This window comes from Callorhinus ursinus, unplaced genomic scaffold (assembly GCF_003265705.2).
Source record: "Callorhinus ursinus isolate GAN/ISIS: 27379988/994484 unplaced genomic scaffold, GSC_fseal_2.0 scaffold8, whole genome shotgun sequence".
In the NCBI taxonomy this organism is placed as follows: domain Eukaryota; kingdom Metazoa; phylum Chordata; class Mammalia; order Carnivora; family Otariidae; genus Callorhinus; species Callorhinus ursinus.
This window is the reverse complement of record NW_027397070.1, coordinates 44959979-44980760: the sequence shown is the minus strand read 5'-3', so window position 1 is coordinate 44980760 and position 20782 is coordinate 44959979. Positions and strand designations below refer to the sequence as shown.

Below are 20782 nucleotides of genomic sequence, written 5' to 3'. Positions count from 1 at the left end.
ACCGCTCCGTGCAAGATGAGTCCTATCTAGCAAAGCTCTCTGCCTGAGATAATGCTATTACATATAAGCCTTTCCAACTTCCATGGTTCTCTGATGTTCTAATCCTGGTGAGATTGGACCTTGGCTGCCGCCTGGCTGGCTTGCCTCACCCCTGCGTTCTGACTTTGTGCGCCGTTCCAGTGTTTGGAATATGTAAAGATGGTTCTCTCCCCTTCACCGATGGGAGCCTGGGACTCAGTGGGGTTGGGAGACCTGCTGAAGATCCACTGTGATCAAATTCCAACTTCGGCCTGGACCCGAGGTCCAGCCTTGATTCCCACATGGGCCTCTCAGGGGCCAAGCTCCATTCCTCCGCTCCAGGGCATGACAGCATATCCTTACCCAAACTGCCAAGGGCTGGGATGCTTCTGGGAGCCGAATGCTGCCTCCGATCACATTCTGGAGAGCAGAGAGGGGATGAGGGAGGCAGGGAGGCACTGCCGGCAGGAGAAGCCTGAACAAGAGCCTCTCCTGTGCCTGGTGGTTCCTAATAATGTTATTGGGAAAGAGGGGCCAAGGAGGGTTTTGGCACCATCCTGTTTGACAGGGAGCACCCAGGGAGGGGACAGTGATCTCAGTGCCCCCATTGTCACTCCACAGGAGGAGATGAGGCCTCTGCAAACTGTAGGAAGCATGCTTCACCCATTGGCCAACAGCGTTTTCTAATGCAAAAGGGCTTTCGAGAGAGGCTAGGAAAAAAGTAATTTCCAGCCATGAGTTTTGCATGCTGTAGTTAACAATAATTATTAAATAGGTAGGGTGAGCTAGTGCTTGTTTTCCTTATTATTAACTGTATTTATGGGTTTTTATTAAGTTGTACCAAGCTGGGATAATTGTAAAATGCTCTGCTTGAGCTGTGTGACTCTCGGCCTCCCATGCTGTTTTCTTTCATTCCAAGGGCGGAGTCTTTTCATCATTTGAGACTTAGGTTATAAACCAGGAGTTGGCAGACTTTTTCTGTAAAGGTCCAGAAGGCTTTGCAGGCCACGCAGTCACTGTTGGAACTCCCCTCAATGCTACCGTTGTCTGTGGTGTGACAGCGCCCGGACTGTACGTAAATGAATGTGCATGGCTGTCTTCCAATAAAACTTTATTTATAGGAATTTGTGGGGGCTACATTTGGCCCGGGGGTGGTCATTCGCAGACCCCTGCTGTAAACAGTGGAGAAATCCTGAGACGAGGAACCTGGACACTGAGGATCCGATCTCAGCCCTGGCCCGGTGTGACTGGAGGAAATGACTTCCCCTCTCTAGTTATTGGTTTTCCTTACAGTACAACAAGCGCTGGGCATTAGACAATCTCTAACACCTGGGATTCTTATGGTAATCTGGCATTTTCCTTTTGGTCCCCTCAGCCAACGTTCAGAGAGCCACAGGGCCTCTCAAAGCCCATTACCCCTTGTTCACCGTCGGGATGGATTTGGTTTCTAAACCACATAATAATGTTTTGTATCTCTCTGATGGTATCTTTTCAGGCAGCTCCATAACCAGCCTACTTCTTGAGTCACTAAGAGGTGGCCCTGTGACAGGCTCTGTGACTAGCAGTACCTCTGGAACTGTTTGGCAGTTTGGGAAACTGAGGCACAAAAAAGGGAAAAGGAAAGGGCTAAGATTGTCCAGCAAAGTGGTGATGCCCTCCATACCCGCAAAAAGGAAGTGCCGTTCAAGTTACGCCAGTTCCAGAGGCTCAGTTCTCAGTGAGGGGGCAGCGGTGCCCCCGTGAGAGGCTGGTAGTGTCGTGGCCAAGAACAAGGTTCTGGCCTGAAACTGCCTGAGCTTATCGCTTCGCAGCGCCACTTGACACTCAAGGCAAATCACTGAAAACTCTGTGTGCCTCCGTTTCCTCATCTGTGGAATTGGGGGAAATAATGAGATGTATGAGGATGAAATGAGACAATCTGGTTGAGTGCTTAGAACAGTGCCTGGCACACATAGTAAGTGCTCAGTCAATGGCGGCCAGGCCACAGTTTTTGTTACCACCATCTTGTCGCCTTTCTGTAAGTATGTTGAGGATGTCTCTTCCTCATTTTTATACCTGACTCATCTTCAACTTTTGGATTGGAGATCTGGGCTGACCTGTATGTCAAGTGATTCTAGATGAGGTGGAGAGACTGGAGGAAGGGAGGGAGGAATGGGGGGAGGGAGGGAACTTGGTCCACGAGGAAAGGAGGGTCAGATTTTAAATGCAGTCAAATCCCCTTATGTTATTGGGCTGGCAAGAAAAATAGATCTCCCTTCAGTGGTTTGGAGGTTCTGGTATCTTTTGTTCTCATGCCAGGATATAGAGGTTATGAGGGCAGATTTAGGTATTTCTAGGGTGCACTTACCTTTTGGTTTTGGTCTTCTTCGTTTCCCAGAATATTTCTATATTTTCTACCGGAGAACTTAAGTTTGGCGACATGACCAGCCTCTTGGTCAACCTGGCTTTGTTCTGTCCTTATTAAAAGGTTTACAAGCATGTGCCTCAAAAAAAAAAAAAAAACAAAAAACAAAAAACAAAAAAACAAAAAACAGCAGGCCCGAGGTAGTTTTCTCAGAGGAGTGCCAAGAGAAATTGGGGTGACTCTCAACCTTGTGGCAGGTTAAATGAGACTCAGTGCTTCTTTGTTTGGCTCGATGTCCCTTAGAAGGGCAGCCTGGAGGTCATTTGGTCTGCAGGGCGTTTGCTTCTACCAGCTGATTTTAACCAAGTCTGACAGGAGGGCAGAGGCCCTCAAGCGAGGTCAGGACCACAAATCCCATCCCAGCAGGTGCATGATGGGGAGACAGCGCCCTCCGGATGACCTTCAAGTTCCCATTGATTTCCCGTCAAGCAGTGCTTCCCCACCCCCATCCTACTCCTGCCCCTGCCACTACCCATAGGCTCGGGGCTCCGAAAGAGGACATGGATCAAGTCTCTGGGAAAGAACATGCAGGGGAGGTTAATTTAGAGACCGGTCCTTTCAGGAGACTGGAATAGGTACACTGGGGACCATCTTTTGGCACTGTTAGTTTACAGTGCCAGGATCAGGCCTGGAATGTTCTTTTTGGGCATAGAAAAGAAGAGCTGATGTCATGAAGGGCATCATTTATCCTCTTGCCTCCACTTCTCTGCAGGTTTTGCAGTGTGCGGGTGGCACTGTTGGGTCATCAGCAAGATTCAAGGGTGGACAGAGGAATGGGCTCCTAACCCCCTGATGAGTGTGTTGGGCAGGGAGGATCAGAAGTGAGAAGGTGGTGGAGTCATTCTCTTTCCCTGTGCTGGGGGCTTCCCCCAGCCATGGCCGTCTTGCCCTCCGGAAAGCCGGGCTCCCGTACCTTTCAAGCTGTCCCTTGCAGGTAGCCTGGGTCTTTTACTTCTTTGTTCAGTGTTATCTGTCAAGCAATTTCTTTTGTGCCAAATCCTGTGTTGGGTTCAGAGAGTGGTAGACAAGAGAAATAAAGACCTGGCTCTCATGGAGTTCATAATTTTGTTATGTAGAGACAATCAGCAGGCAAAGAAAAAACAGAAAAAGTTTGGTAGTAGTAAATATAATGAAAAAAAATAAAGTAGAATGGGTCATAGCATAGGACTAGGGCAGGAGTGGAGAAGGGTGGGCTGCCTTAGGGTGGGTCAAAGAAGACTCTTCTGAGAAGAGCCCAGCCATGAGAAGACCTGGGGGAACTGTATACCAAGAAGAGGGAATGGCACGTGCAAGAGTCCTGAGGTGGGATGATTTTTGGTATATTCGAAGGGCAGAGACAAGTGCAGTGAGGATGGAGTTGAGCGGGCAAGAGGGGGCCGAGATAAGGGAAAATAGGAAAGGTGGGCATAGCCAGACAATCTGAGGGCCCATAGCGATGGGATGGAGTTTGGATTTTATTTTGAGTGCAGTGAAAAACCGTTGGAGGGATTTAAGGAGGAGAATGTCATGATCTGATTTCCATTTTAAAAAGATCACTTGGACTGCTGCATTGAGAATTGACTACAGAGGATGTGTTCTTTGTGGCTGTGTTTTAAATGCCAGGCCAATATTCTCTTTATCAGGAAGGGCAGCCTTGAGGCTCTTGTATTCCAGCAGCGAAGACGGGGTCGGAGGATATGTTTGTCCAAGAATTGTCTCTAATCAGTGGTCCACTTCTCCTGGCAAAGCCCATCCAGGGGACAACGTACTGGTGCCTAGCTCATGGCTGGGGTTTCAGAGAGGACTCAGTCTATGAACCAGGGAAAGTAAAAATACTTCCTCAGTCAATGAAGTTTCTGCGATGGGTGTGTATTTTCTTTCTAGGTATGCTTCACCCTGAGATAAAGCAGCCTTTTTTTTTTTTTTCCCCACTTTTGAAAGTTGGTTGCATTCTACACATTCCTCAGCCTCCAGAGGAGAGATTTATTTTGTCATGTCTGGATGCCATTTGAAAGGCAAACCTTGGATACCAGAAAAACTACAGTCTTCTTCCTTCCCGGAGCATCCCCCTTTCCTGCCCCCCCCCCATTATTTACTGGAAGGAATCATCCTTTTTCCCTCCTGCCTCCAGTCTCTTGTCCTTGGCAGCCCCTTGACTTCAACCCTGAGTTGCGTATGTCATCAGAACACCCAGTGGCAGCTCAGAAATCATGGCCAGGTTCAACATAAATTCCGTCTTGCTTAGGCAGCTTTGCATAATAAGTCCCTGAAAAGTCTTCACCAGAGTAGATGCTGGAAAAAGGATTTATCGGGTCTAGCAGGCCTGAACATCAGACTGCGTGGCATTTAAGTCATCATAGGAGTTTTAGGGTTCAAATTCTTCATTGGACTTGGCTTTTGCGAGGCAATACCCTCGTCCCCAAGGTGCCTTTCCTGAGATGTTATGAAGGTCAGAGTTACTGCCAGAGTGACTCAAAGAATGTCACGATCTTCTCCATAAATTTGCCTTCACCAGGTCTCTTGGATGTTTTGTGAGGGATGAGGCTTTCTGTGGGTGGGACTAGTCTACTATAGGTTAGTGCTGCTTAGTCCATGCCTGCTGCCAGAAAATAAAAGAAAAAATTCAGGAACAAACCCAGCCGAGTTAAAGTCAGTTAACTGGGCTTTCCTGCTCTGCCATTAGAATGTGGCCGAAAGAGCATCACAAGGCCCTCTTGTTCTTCCCCTTGCTTTGGAGGCTGGGGAGCCATCCTTAGGTCAATGGGTCTCGTATGTCTCAGAATCACTGGGGGATCTATCAAAAATACAGATGTCTGGATTACATGCCAGACCACCGGAATCAGAATGTCACAGCCTCCCTGGCCCCCACCGATTCTGACGCAAACCAAAGTTGGAGAGCCACTCCCTAGACCATTCTCCTGGAGAGTCGGGTGTTGGGATTCTTGATAAGCACCGAAGCCTTATTTCCTGCATCAGCAGAGGAAGAGCTAGTCGTCCCGAGGTGGTCTGATGACAGCACAGTATTCAGTGAGCTTTTTGTAAAGTTCAGAGAAGGGGAATATTAGTTCTGTGTCTTGCAGAGTGGCGTGAATTTTGTAGATGGAGAAACGAAAATCTTGAGAGCTGAAGGGATTTTTTTAAGATGATAGGGAAAATTCAGTGAGATTTGAGCTTACAGGATATCCGTTTTCAGTTGGCCAAGCTTGTGCTCTGGAGAAGCCAGGTAACTTCAGGCTCACCTCATCTGCATGTGGAGAGTGTCCCAAGCATCTCTCAGCTGGAAGCTTCCATTAGGATGGCCTGACATCAGTATTTATCACGTGCTTCTATAGTCCCAGCACTGGGCTTTGTTGGGTAACGTGGAAATATAGAACTCTTAGCTCCTGTCTTCAAGATTCCTATATTTTGGTTGGGTGGGGAGAGATAAGGAAGATGGTAGAGAATGGCCAAATACAACTGAGACAATCAGGCAGCTCCGAGAGGGCAGAGAGCAAACACTATTGGCAGGGATAACTGGTGTCCCAGAAGAGGCAGGCCTTCAGCCAGCCCTTGAACAGATTAAGATTAGCCAGGTCGGGGGCAAGAGGCAAGAATTTCAGGTGGGAGAAAGAACCTGACTAAGTATATTGTTGGGGTCCAGGGGTAGGGCTGTCTGATTCATATACACAAGAAGGTCTGACGAAGATTCATTCATTCATTCATTCATTCATTCATTCATCATTCAACCCAACATGGCAAGCTCTGTGCTGGGCTTGGGGATAGAGCGGCCAACAAGCCAGGTGCTGTTTCTGTGTTTGGGCAGGCTTTGGACCTTTGCGATCATCATGCAACAGCTCTTCAGCTTACCTTGTTGCCTGAGGTTTGGCCTCAGCCACCCTCCTGCCTAAGGTTTTGGGACAGAGGTTTGGTTGTCGTCCACCAGCCTCAAAGACACTGCACCAGTGAGTGTGGTGTGTGTGTGTGTGTGTGTGTGTGTGTGTGTGTGTGTGTGTGTCTTGTGGGGGCCATCGACCAGCTGAAGCAGATGGTGTGCCACAAAGTGGCAGAAAATGCTCTTCTTTGGGGGAAGGAGAAAGGAACCACCACTGATGAAAGGCATTTCCCTCTGGGTGCCAGAGGTTCCTTCTCATTTAATTCTCTCACAGACCTGAAGTAGGGGTTGTAGAAAGTAGAGCTGAGGCTTGGGGAGGGTAAGGAACCGGCCCCGGGGTTGTGTAGCCAGTCAGCCTTGGAGCTGGACTCAGATCTGCCTGATTGCAAGTCTCTGTTCTTTCTGTTCCACCCCAATCCCTCAGCTCTCCAAGGGCCCCGTCAGCCTCCAGAGGAAATTGGGCACCAGTGGGAGCCATCTTGCCTTCCATCCTGAGGAGTGAAAGACTAAAAACTGGGCTCCGGGGAGATTTCTTTTTGTCAGGATGGGTAGAAGAGCTGTAGTAATTATAGTCAGGGGACTGCTGCAGTAACCCAGGAGCTGGGTGTTGAGACAGAATGGGAGTGGTTGCAGGCATTCTCTTGATTTTTTTTTTTTTTTGCAAATTGTGACTAGACATCCATGCAGTCTAAATCATCAACCTATAAGTGCAACAAATTGAAGACTGTCCAAATGGAAACACCTATCATAGGTATATGAGTTGTTGTTGAACGCAGTTCATCTGTGTGCTGGGCTCCGTGCTGGAGGCTGGGGATAAGTCAGGAAAAAGGCCAGGCTCACAGGGTTACTGGTACCCCTGGGCAGTTTAGCGCAAAGCCTGGTGGCTGTGTGCAGTGGCCCTGCAAATGTGGTCTCTACCCTCGTAGAGTTTAAAGTCTTGTAAAGAAGATAAACATTAAGCATGGCATGGAATTGAAATTGACCTTATGAATAGTGTTACTATTGCCATCTTTGTTAGAGGAGGACAGAGTGAGGGAAGAAGGGGACTGGAGTCTTGCACCACCATCCTCTACAGGCCTTTCTTCTTTTAAATATCAGAAACACTGCCTTAGCTCAGGCTGCTATGACAGAATACCAGGGATTGAGTGGCTTAAACAACAGATATTTATTTACTTCTCCAGATATTTATGTCTGGAGGCTGTGAAGTCTAAGATTAGGGAGTCAGCATGGTCTTGTTCTGGTGAGAAACTTCTTGGGTGTAGATGGCTGCCTTCTTGCTGTGTGCTCACATGGCAGAGGGAGAGAGAGAGTGAAAGAGAGAGAGAGAGAGAGAGGTCGGTCCTTCTCCTATCTCTTCTTACAGGGGCACCAATCCCATTACCAGAGCTCCATCCTCATGAACTAATTACCTCCCAAAGGCCCCATCTCCAAATACTAGAACATTAGGGTGTTAGGGCTTCAGCGCATAAATTTCAGGCGAAACAATTCAGTCCACAGCAAATACTCAACCTGGCTTTCTTTGAAGGGCAGCTTTAGGAACAGTGTCACCGTGAGGAAAACGAAGAGGTTCTTCCACCTTGCCAAATATTGCCCCCTGCTTGCTAGTTATTATAAAATGCTTTCCACAGCACAGTTAGAGTTAAATACATTTAAATGCAAACAGGAGGAAGTTAGCATATTGGTGTCAATGAGTCTTAATATGTGTTTGTGGGCCGTGGTGCAAGTGTGGGCAGTTGGGTGAGACAGCAGGAAATCCAGGTGCCCACAGAGAGGAGGAGGGGCCCATGGTGGGGAAGGAGGGGCCAGAGATCCTGCCACAGGCTAGGGCTTCTTGTTATCTCTGCTTATCTCTGTTTATGTGCACAAATAGCAATGATGGGCCAAGGTCCTGTTTTTACAGTCAAAGGGGACTGGTGGCCATGCAGCAGGAATGGACAGAAGAGGCGACTTCCTGAGAAATGAAAGAATCCAATGCCAGAAGGGATGAAGGAAAGGGAAGGGTCAAGGACACCTTGCTGGGGAAATATGGGGTTCTCTCTCTTCTCTTCCTGGGAAACCAGATGACTCCCCAACCTCAGGAGAATGGAGACTCTGGGGAGGGAGCAGGCTTCTGGCAGGAGATGAGGAATTTGCTTTTGGACACGTGTTTGGGGTATGGCAGGACACCTGTTCTTGGGTCAGAACACAGGACCAGAGGTACAGTGAAGAGGGAGGGGCCCCAGGTGTCTGGGTTGGGGGTTTGGATCTGAGAGTCAGCTCAGGCCAGTGGATATGGAATCGAAGAGAAGAGGCAAGGTGTTGAGAGAGAGAGGTGGAAGCATGAAGAAGAAAGGGGGCAGAGGGTCTTGGAGGGGCTGTGATGGGCTCTGAAAAGCACATCTGGAGCCTAGTTGGAATCATTTCAGAGAAGTCTTACTTGTACCCCAATGCTCTTTGGTTCCCTGGAATCCATTTTTTCCACAGATATGCTCAAGGAGGGTCACTGGAAAGCTCTGAGAACTATGGCTCCCTTACTCCAGATTTGCTCGCTGAGGGATCTCACCCCTCATGGCACCCCCAGAACGGGGCAGCCAGCGCTGCTCCAAGCTGCAGGCCGTGGGGGACAGAGCCCAGCAATGTGTCCCGCTGTGCTGCTCCTGCTTTTGATTGCAGCCTCAGGTAGCCTGAATGAGGCTGTTGATGAGAACATCATTCTACTCTGCCTCGTGTGAGCTTCTTCCAGCCCAAGACATCTATCAGCCCGCGGTAACCCAGCCCCCTTGGTTTGATGCAGACAGGTGACGGCCCAGGCTGGGTGACCCAGCCTGGGACATGCTGGTCACCGCCCACTGCCAGCCTTGCCCACCCCCCCAACAACTTGAATGCAAATGTCACCCCCCGGGATCCTATCATTGTGGGGGTTTTTTTTTTTTTTTTTTTTTTAAAGAAATCCCATGTTGAAAAGGACATTTGTCCTCTCTCCTGTTTAAATTGCTTTCCACGGGTTAGGGAGAACTGGCCATCGATTTTCTTCTCGAGAGCAGTACAAGCCCCGTGAAGATTTTGGCTAATTAACTTTCAGAGACGTTCTGCTTGAATTTATCAAAAAGGCTGAAGTCTCTTTTCTCCTCCCGTATCTTGAAAAAGGCTTTAAACTTTTGTTTCCAAGTCGCTGCCAACGCCTGGTCTGTTTAAAAGTGACTTCCCTGGAGACAGGGGCAGGGAGGGTGTTGGATGTCACATTTTTGCAGGTTCAATCTTTAATACGGTTGTTCCAGTCTGGAGAAGGGTTTCTCTGTTTACGTAAGAGAGGTATCGTTCACACAAAGATTACATTTAAAAATACACGTCCCCCTGCCCCCCCCCCCCCCGGCATGCCTGTTACTAATAACATCGCATGTTACGGAAAGTGGAAAGTTTTTAAGATGAAATTAATTTTCGCCCAGCACACCACTATGTTTGACTTTCTCATTCCATTCGATGTGGGGCATGGACTTGGCCAAACTCACTTTTCATTTTCAGTAACTTCCCTTTCTTGTCCTTCTCTTTGGGATGTTGGAAGCAAGTTAGGAGCGTATCAGGTAAAGTCTAATTTGAGATCCTGCTGTTGTTTTCTTTTATCCCGGCTTCCAGAATTTGTTTTGAAGACGGAGACCTTCTCTCCAGTCTAGAGTTCTAGTGTGCCATTTGCTTGGTTTATGGATTCTCTTTCAGCAGAATTTCTGGGGTTGGAAGAGTTAACATATATTTTGGCCATCTGCCAAAAGATCCTGGGAAACCAGATGACTGTTTTTCACATCGGACACCTCTCTGTTGCGTGTTCTTGTCAGTTCTCATCAATGTGGTGCAGCTGGTCGCCGTTTCATGAAGGAGCTGGAGCATCCAGGATGCCCTGGATGGGGCTGTGTGTCATCTTGGCTGCGCTGAGCTGTCTGGGAAAGTTCTGTCGCCCTGAGCTTTAGCAGTGGAGGCATTGAAGCCGGTGGGACACAAATGTGAACGCTTTGTAGGAAATGGTTCTTTATTTTTGGTCAATCTCATGATCCTTGTTACCATCTTTGATTACATCAGCTCATGTTCCGTTTTATAGCATTTTAATAGGCTTCCATCCCCCCAATTCATTTCCAGCTGTGTGGCTATTATAATTTGATTACAGTTTGGTTTTGCACCTGCTAGGACACTTTCTGAGCACGTTATGCCTTCCTTGTGAGACTGAAGACGTTTAGAGCGGGAAAAGGAGCAAAGGGGCTTTTTTTTTTTGTTTGTTTTTTTAAGAGGTATGTCAATAAGTAATTTCCAAAAGATGCCTCAGAAGCTTCAATGGTTGTATCCTCCCAGAATAAGAAATTTGCTTTAAATTCTTTGGTAGACTCTAACCTGCTGATTTTTTTTTTAAGAGTATAGAAAAATCCCTCTAAAATTTTGCTTTCTTTAGTTCTCTAAATATTTTGGTTAAGGAATATATTATTTTTAACTTTGGGACTTTGTCACTCTGATTTTGGCTTCTTCTAATCTACATAGAACCAAAACAAAGGGACATTCATAATGTCGCTTCAGAATGAGCTACTTGATTCTCCCTTCTGGCCCAACAATCCCTGTGGCTCCTCCCATTTCTGCCTTTCCCCACGGCTCCCCACTAAGAAGTGCAAGTCTACCTGGCAGAGGTTAGGTTAAGACATTTGTATTTCCTTGAGACAATTATTAACCTCCAACATGTGCCTGTCTTTTATTTGTTAGGTATTTGATCTCACTGATTTTTTTTTCTTTACATTTGATCAGTTTTACCAATGTTATATTTTTGGTCTTTGAAAAGGACACTATCTTAAAATTAGTAGCATGACCACATGTCCAAGGATACCAAAGATTCAGGAACATAAAATTTACTGTGCTTAATCAGATCACCCCTCCAACAAATCAGAAAGGTCTTTCTATTTGTGTTTTAGATCCCAGGGATTAAATTATCTTGAATTCAAAATTCAGCTCTTATTACAAATGCTTCCTTTGTTTTCGGTTAGAACGTTATTTTTCTTTAAGTGTGTGGTTTTAAAAGATTGGTGCATTGTATTGAATGGAGCACTGGGTGTTATACGCAAACAATGAATCATGGAACACTACATCAAAAACTAAATATGTACTATATGGTGATTAACATAACATAATAAAATAAAAAGAAAAAAAAGATTGGTGCATGCCTCTCTTCACCTCCTTTCACCACAATAGCTCTATTTTTAGGGGATATTTCCTCTGTCCTTCTAGTCTGTGTTTATATTGGTGTTTCTCTTCTGTTGTATTGGAAAGCCATGCATTGATGCTGGTGTTTTGGGTTCATTCTAGAGTGCTTTTGCTGGCAATTATTGAGAACAAAGTGTGGCTAATGGAGGATGTTAATGAGGGGACTCTAGAAGCCTTAGCTCCTGGTAGAACCCAGGTAGAAGACTGTTCCAGAGCCACCTCTATCCTGGAACAGGACCTCATGCTTCCTGGAACAGGGACTTGTCACTTTTACTGGTGGTTTATCTAGGGGCCCTAGGCTCTTTGTTAAAGGGGATTCTAAATTCCCTGGTGGATTTGGTATGGGAAATAGAACCTGATTGAGACCTGACTCCAAGTTGGATTCTGCCCCTTGGCAAGGCTCTTGGACCTCATCGCCTGGGTCTTCATAACTCCATCATTTCCCCAGGGAGGGAGGTGGGTAACATCAGTTTCCCTCTGTGCGCACTTCCATTTTTCCCTGGCCTCACTCCTCTTCTCTTCCTCTCCCGGGCAGGCTTGGGGACCAGTTCTACAAGGAAGCCATTGAGCACTGCCGCAGCTATAACTCGCGGCTCTGCGCAGAGCGCAGTGTGCGCCTCCCCTTTCTGGACTCGCAGACCGGGGTGGCCCAGAACAACTGCTACATCTGGATGGAGAAGAGGCACCGCGGCCCAGGTGAGCCACGCCCCCCGGCACGTGCGCACGTTGTGCACGTTCTGGCTGTTAGTCTGGATGCAGGAGGACCAGACAGCACTCGGGAATCTCTGCAGGGTGCCCGGGGAAGGGCAGGCTGTTCCGCAGGCCTGGGAGACTCTCAAGAACCTCAACCAACCATTTTCCTAGCTCTTGGCGCATGTTCCAAGGGTGGTGTGGGGCAGAGAAGCCACACTGGGGGGGAGGCAGCGGCCGAGTGGAAGAACTCAGGCTTTAGCCCCCAAAAAGGGAAGACTGAGGACGTGACAGCCATCTTCATCTTTTGCCCTTTTGTAGCTTAGTGGTTATAAGCTGGCAATCCGCAGTCAGATCTGGGTTTGAGGCTTGGCTCCATCATCACACCTCTCTCCCTCGGGTTCCTCACCTGTAAAATGGGAATAATAATAGTATTTACTTTAGGATTTTGTCAGGATTAAATGGAAATATTCATAAAAGGTTTGAATTCATAATGAGTTAGCACATAGTAAGTATGTGCTCCAAAGATGCTGGCTATTAATGTTGAGATTACTATTATTATTACTATGACACTAATCTTCTAGACACCAGAGAACAGAATAAAAACCAATGGGCAGAGATTAGAGAGGCAACCAAAGTAATGCCAGTTTTCTGGCTCTATATGGGTATATTTAAAAACTTTTTATTATGAAAAATTTCAAACCCATACAAAAGTGGAGAGAATAGTAAAATGAGTGTGCATGTATTAATTACCCAGTGTCAACAATGATCAACTCATGGCCAATCTTGTTTCATTTGTACTCGTCGCCCACTTCCCTCCTTGACCCTTGGTTATTTTGAGGTAAATCCAAGGCAACATATTATTTTGTCTGTAAATTTTTCAGTATGTATCTGTAAATGGTAATGACATAAACAAATCCACAATAGCTATCAAAGCTCCAACTTAACAATAAGACATTAATAGAATAAAATATTTGTTCAACATTTATTTCCCCCTGTAGTTGAAATCAGAACCCAAAGAGGATCCCTACATTGTAATTGGCTGATGTGTTTCTTCAATCATTTAAATCTGTAGGTCTTGGGGTGTGTGTGTGTGTGTGTGTGTATCTGTCTCTCTCCCCCTTGCATGTTATTTGTGGAAGAAACTGGGTTGTTTGCGCTGTAGGGTTTCCCAGAGTCTGGATTTTCTGATTGCATCCCCATGGTGTTATTCCTGTGAATTGGTAGCTAGGACTAGAGACTTGAGCAGATTCAAGTTCAGTTTTTTTGGGCAAGAACAACTCCGAAGTGATGGTGTGTACTTCCATCACGAGGCTCATGTTGCCTGGTTATCTCTCTTTTACTGATGTTAGCAGCCTTCCATGATAGTTGACTAGATTCTTTATTCAGTTAAGGGCTGCAAAAAGGTAACATTCAATTCGAGGGCTGTCACTATTTTTTCATTTATGAGCTCTATAACTTCTATAAAGAGAAACATCTCCTCATTAAAATTTTGGTTGTTGTGAGGTATAGTTCACCTATGAAAGGTGGGATAAATAATTTTGCCTTTATTTACCAGTTTATTTTATTTTATTTTTCATCGTAAGTGTACTCTTTAATCCCCATCCCCTATTTCACCCCCCTCACCTCCTTTCTGCTAACCAAGTTTGTTCTCTGAGGTTAAGAGTCTGTTTCTTGGTTTGTCTCTCTTTCTTTTCTCTCTTTTTTCTTTGCTTGTGTGTTTTGTTTCTTAAATTGCACATATGAGTAAGATCATCATTTGTCTTTCTCTGACAGACTTATTTTAATTTAGCATTGTACTCTCTAGCTCCATCCATGTTGTTACAAATGGCAAGATTTCATTCTTTTTATAAGTGAATAATATTCCGTTGTGTACATATACCACTTCTTCTGTACCCATTCATCTGTCGATGGACATTTGGGCTGCTTCTATAATTTGGCTATTGTAAATAATGTATTTACCAGTTTTCAAAATAATGAGTTGGTTCCCTAGTATTTACCAAGGGTGATCAATAAAGTTATTATTTTGTTGAGTACCATCATGGATTCACAGATTTAAATGCACTGGGTACATTTTAATCCGTTGTAGCTATTATTCTTTTTGTTGCTTCTATTGTCCCATCTTTGGCCAGTAGGGGTTTGGGCCAATGTTGGTGTTTTGAAAGAATCCCAGTAGTTTCAGATAACTACCTTGCTATCCTGGTATTAAGACAGATGTTTTAGGCTCATCTTCCTGCCCAGACCTGGGATCAGATATTTCTCTAAGAAATCCTGTTGCCTTTTTGTAGGAAATGTTATTTAAAGACCATAATCTGGTGGTGCTCATTGTTCCTGGGTCGGTTGCTGTTTCTAGGACTTTTTAGTGAGTGGATCTAAGAAATATGATTTCTTCTCTGAAAGGAGAAAATACACCTGTATTTCCTATTCAATTCAGTTTTATACAGTTTTTACTTAACTATCCTAACTGTGTGTCTCCTTTCTCCCACACCAAAAAAAATCCTGGCTCTTAATGATGCTGACATAATGACTTATTTGCTTTATCCCAAAACATACACACCAGAGTATCAGAATAAAATGAGACTTCCAACAATGAAATTACTGAAAATGGTTTCTTCTTCTACTCCTCCTCCTTCTTTTTGTAATTCTTTTTGTCCTTAAGGTATTGTCCACTAAGGATGTAGAGTCAAATTACTGTGTTTTAAGGTCACTTGAAAGAGTTCCTCTGAGTGGTTGTGCCACGAACTGAATACACAGTTGGATTTGTTTCATTTTGCTTTCACTTATTAGGTATTCCTTTTTTTTTTTTTTTTGAATTTCGTACAATTTCTTTGTCTTTTTAAAATTGGTTTTTATTTTGAAATAATTGTAGATCCACAGGAAGCTGAAAACATAGTACAGAGAGATCCCCCATATCCTCCACCCAATTTCCCCCAATGGATACTTCTTATATAATCATAGCACAATCTGGAAACCAGAAAATTTGATATTGGCAAAATGTGTGTGCATAGTTCAATGCCATTTTATCACACATATAGATTTGTGGAACCACTCTTTAATCAAGATATAAAACTGTTCCATCACCACAAAGATCTCCCTCATCTCTACCCCTTTATAATCATACTCACCTGCCCCCTCATCATTTTAATACGTTTACAGTGTCTTAAACATTTCCTCTACACACACTGAAAACCACAGCAGAACTGTTAACTTAGAAAACTTAAGAAAGTGTCTATTGTATTTACTCACATTTTTACTCTTTCATTGTTCTTTCTTCCTTCCTGATGTTCCAAGAGACCTTCTTTCATAATTCCTTTCTAATTAAGTACTTTCTTTAGCCATTCTTTTAAAGTCGATCTACTGGTAACAACTTATCTTAAGTTTTCTTTCTTCTGAGAATGTCTTGATTTTTTTTCCCCTTCATTCATGAAGGATATTTTTGTTGGATATAAAATTCTGGGTTGCTAGTCCTTTTATTTTAGCATTTGAAAAATGTTTTGCATTTCCTTTGGGATGTGATGAGGTTTGTGATGAGACATTTGCTGTTATTCAAATTCTTGTCCTTTATAAGTGAGGTGTCGGGGCGCCTGGGTGTCTCAGTCATTAAGCATCTGCTTTCAGCTCAGGTCCTGAGTCCTGGGATTGAGCCCCACATCGGGCTCCCTGATCAGTGGGAGGCCTGCTTCTCCCTCTCCCACTCCCCCTGCTTGTGTTCCCTCTCTCGCTGTGTCTCTCTCTGTCCAATAAATAAATGAAATCTTTTAAAAAAAAATAAGTGAGGTGTCATTTCTCTGTCACTGCTTTCAAGACTTTGTCTTTAGTTCTCAAAAATTTGATTTTGATATGTTTTGGTGTGGATTTGTTTGAGTTTACCCTTTTTGGAATTCACTCAGCCTCTGGAATCTGTAGATTTGTATCTTTTGCCAAATTTAGGAAAATTTCAGGGTGCCTGGGTGGCTCAGTTGTTAAGCGTCTGCCTTTGGCTCAGGTCATGATCCCAGGGTCTTGGGATCAAGCCCCACATCCGGCTCCCTGCTTGGTGGGAAGCCTGCTTCTCCCTCTCCCACTCCCCCTGCTTGTGTTCCTGCTCTTGCTGTCTTTCTGTCAAATAAATAAATAAAATCTTAAAAAAAATTTAGGAAAATTTCAGCTATTATTTTTTTGAATATATGTTTAGCCCCACTCTCTTTCCCTTATCCTTCTGGGACTCTACTAACACAATTTTTAGATTTTTTGTTATACCCCACAAACCCCCCAGGCTCTCTTTTTTGTTTTTGTTGTTGTTGTTGCTGTTTTTGTTGTTTGTTTTGTTTTTAGTCTGTTTTCTCTCTGTTGCTCAGGGTTATTTTTATTTTTCTCTCTTCAATTTCACTGCTTCTTCTATTCTCTACATTTGTTATTGTTGTTTTATTTTGTTTTTCAGTTTTATAATTTCCACTTGGTTCTTCTTTATATCTTCCATTTCTTTGTGGAGACTTTAAATGTTTTCATTTGTTTCAAGTGTTCACGATTATTTGTTGAAACGTGTTTATGATGCCTCCTTTGAAATCTTAATTCAGATAATTAGGATTCAGGATTGATATTTCTAATAATTCTATCAGAATATTGTCAGGTTAGAATTATCTGGCAATTCTAATATTGGTGTTGATATGTTATCTTTTATCTCATTCAAGTTGAGAGTTTTCTGGTTCTTCACATGAGTGATTTTGATTGAATCTTGGACATTTTGGCCATGATGTTATAAGACTCTATATGTTCTTTGGTAAAGTGTGCACATCTTTTAGCCATTTAAAAATTGGAGTTTAAAAAAAATGAAATTTATTTGACATACAACGTTGTGTCTATTTAAGGTGTACAACATGTTAAATTTATACACTTATAAATTATAATATGATCACCATTGTAATGATAATTATCAGCTCTATCACATTACATAATAATCCTTTTTTTAGTGGTTGGAATAATTGAGTTCTAATATCTTAGCAAGTTTGGTGATTATAATATAATATTGTTATCTATATTCTCTATACTCTGTATTAGATCTCTAGGGGGATTTGTTTGTTTTCTTATTATTAAATTTTCATAGTCCTTTATGTATTCTAGATTCAAGACCTTTATCTGATATATGCTTTGCAAATATTTTTTCCCAGTCTATGGCTTATATTTTCATTATCTTAACAGTATCTTTCAAAGAGCAGATATTTTAAATTTTGATTAAGTACAAATTTATCAATTTGTTATTTTATGAATTGAGATTTTGTTGTTGTATGTAAGAAATTATTGCTTAATCCAAGGTCAAGCAATATTTGTTTGTTTTTTTTCCTAGAAGTTTTATGATTGTGGGTTTTATACTTAGGTCTATGATCCATTTTGAATTAATTTTAAAATATAATTTGAGATACAGATTCAAGTTTATCTTTTTTCAGATAGATATCTAATTGTTCCATCATAATTTGTTGAAAAGACTAGACCTTCTCAACTGAATTGCCTTTGTACCTTTGTCAAAAATTAAATGTCCATATGTATGTGGGTCTATTTCTGGACATTCAGTTTTGTTTCATTGGTCTGTTTGTCTTTCCTCACACTAATATCATACTGTCTTGATTACTGTATTTTTGTAATGCTTTTTGAAATCAGGTAGTGTTAGCCCTCTAAATTTGTTTTTCTTTTTCTAAGTTATTTTGGCTATTCTAATGTCCTTTGCAGTGCTACATGAATTTTACAGTCAGTTTGTCCATTTTTACAAAAACTCTGCTGGGATTTTGATTGGGATTATGTGGAATCTGTAGATCAGTTTTGGGTAAAATGAACAATTCTCAGTGCTGAGTCTTACAGTCCCTGAATATAACATCTCTCTCCATTTGTTGTCTTCTTTAATTTAATTTTTCCCATTGATGATTTTTAGTTTTTCGTCTATAGATATTTCCCATTTTTGTCAGATTTATCTCTAAGTATTTAATATTTTTGATACTATTGTAATTGGTTTTAAAAAATTTCAATTTCTGATTATTCTTTGTTATTTTACAGAAATACAGTGGATTTTGTATATTCATTGTGTATCCTGCAACCTTGCTATGTTAATTTATTCTAACATCTTTCTGTAGATTCCACAGCATTTTCTACATAGTTGATTGTTGTTAGTGAAAGAGAAAACTTTTCTTTTCGATATGGATGACTTTTATTTATCTTACCTGTCAGTTGCACTGGCTAGAATGTCTAGTATAATATTAAGAAAAAGTGTTTAGAGTGGACATCCTTATGTTGTTCCTGATCTTAAGGGAAAAACATTCATTTTTTTTCATTATTAAATATGATGCTAGCTGTGGGCATTTTGTAGTTGCTTTTTATTAGACTGAGGATGTGCTTATTGCTAGTTTGAGAGTTTTAAATCAGGAATTGATGTTGGATTTTATTAACTGATTTTTCTGAGTCTGTTGAGATGATCATGTGATTTTTCTTTTGTAGTTTGTTAGCATGTTGAGTGACATTGATTGATATTTGAATTTTAAACTAACATCACCTTCCTAGATAAACCCCACTTTGTCATGATGTATTATCTGTTTTATATATCATCAGATTCACTTTGCTAAAGTTTTATTAGAGGTTTTGCATCTATGTTTATGAGAGGCATTTATCTATAGTTTTCTTTACTTGTTGTGTCTGTATCTGGTTTGGGTATCAGGATGATGTTAGCCTCATTTAATGAGTTGGGAAATATTTCTTCCTTTTCAGTTTTCTGGAAGAGTTTATGTAGAATTTGTATTTTTTTCCTTAAAATATTTTACAGCATTTACCAGTGAATTCATCTGGGCCTGGCAATTTCTTTGTAGGAATGTTTTTAAAACTACAAATTTAATGTCTTTAATAGATATTTAGGTTATTCATTTTATATTGAGTGAGTTTTGGCAGTTTGTGACTTCAAGGAATTTGTCCATTTCATCTAAGTTGTCAAAATTAGTTGTACAACGCTGTTCATACCATTAGTATATTATTCTTTTAATATCTGTAAAACCTTGTGATATATTCTCTCTTATTCCTTATGTTGGTAATTTGAATTTTCTTTTTCATCTAATCAGTCTAGCTGGAGGTTTATCAATTTTATTAATCTTCTCAAAGAAATAGCTTTTGATGTAATAGATTTTTTCCATTTTTTTCTGTTTTCTATTTTATGTTTTCTGTTCTGATATTTGTTTTTTCCTTTCTTTTACTTACTTTGGATTTAATTTACTCTTCTATTTCTTCTATTATTTCTTCAGGTAGAAACTGAGGTCATTGGTTTGAGACTGTTCTTCTTTTCTACTATAGGTGGTTTCTAACATAGTTTACCCCAAATATAAATACCACTTTAGCCTCATTTTACAAATGTCGATACTGTATTTTCATTGTCATTCAATTAAAAATGTTTTCTAATTTGTCTTTCGAGTTCTTATTTTACCTATGGATTATTTAGAAGTGTGTTATTTAGTTTCTAAACATTTGGGGGATTTTCCAAATAAATGCCTGTTACTTATTCCTAATTTAATTCCATATGGTCAGAGAATACTTTGTATGACTTGACTCCTTTAAAATTTACTGAGACTTCTTTTATGGTTCAGAATATGGCCTATCTTGGATAAATTTTATCTTTGGTCTGGAAAAGAATGTGTATTTTCTTGTTGGTGGTTGGAATGTTCTATAAATATCAATTAAATCAAGTTGGTTGATATTATTGTTCTGCTCTACATCCTTACTGATTTTTCTGTTGATTTGTTCTATGAATTATTAAGAGAGAGTACTGAAATTTCTGACTATAGTTGTGAGTTTGTCTATTTATCTTTACAATTTTGTCAGTTTTTGCTTCATGTGTTTTGAAGCTCTGTTATTAAAGGAATACACATTTAGGGTTATTATTTCCTCTTGATAAATTGGTCCATTATCATTATGTAAGGACCTTCTTTATGTCTACTAATATTCTTTACTGTGAAATCTGCTTCCTGTGATAGTAATATAGCCACTCCAGCTTTCTTTTGGTTAATGTTACCATGGTGTATATTTTTTCATTCCTTTACTTTTAATATATTTAGATCTTTATATTAAACATAGATTTTTTTTTTGTAGGCACATATAGTTGTATCTTGCTTTTTTTTATTATTAACATATAATGTATTATTTGTTTCAGGGGTACAGGTCTGTGATTCATCAGTCTTACATAATTCACAGCATTCACCATAGCACATACCCTCCCCAGTGTCCATCACCCAGCCACCCCATCCCCCCACCCCCCTCCACTCCAGCAACCTTCAGTTTGTTTCCTGAGATTAAGAGTCTCTTATGGTTTATCTCCCTCTCTGGTTTTGTCTTGTTTCATTTTTTCCTCTCTTCCCCTATGATCCTCTGCCTTGTTTCTCAAATTCCACATATCAGTGAGATCATATGACAGTTGTCTTTCTCTGATTCACTTATTTCGCTTAACATAACACCTTCTAGTTCGATCCATGTTGTTGCAAATGGCAAGATTTCATTTTTTGATGGCTGCATAATATTCCATCTTATATATCTTGCTTTTTACTTTTTTTTTAAGATTTGATTTATTTATTTGACAGAGAGAGACACAGTGAGAGAGGGAACACAAG

At 41.8% G+C, this 20782-nt stretch overlaps 1 protein-coding gene across 2 annotated transcripts in view; it reads left to right on the top strand.

Annotated features, from left to right (window-relative positions):
* The window catches only part of DPF3 (double PHD fingers 3), a 245239-nt gene that overhangs the window by 88836 nt on the left and 135621 nt on the right, over positions 1-20782 (top strand). For both annotated transcript variants that reach the window (XR_012379067.1, XM_073895521.1), the window contains exon 2: positions 12019-12179. Coding sequence is in view for 1 of the 2 variants with exons in the window: in XM_073895521.1 (XP_073751622.1) it covers positions 12019-12179 (161 nt within the window). In the remaining variant the exon portion in view is untranslated. The remainder of the gene's footprint in view (positions 1-12018; positions 12180-20782) is intronic.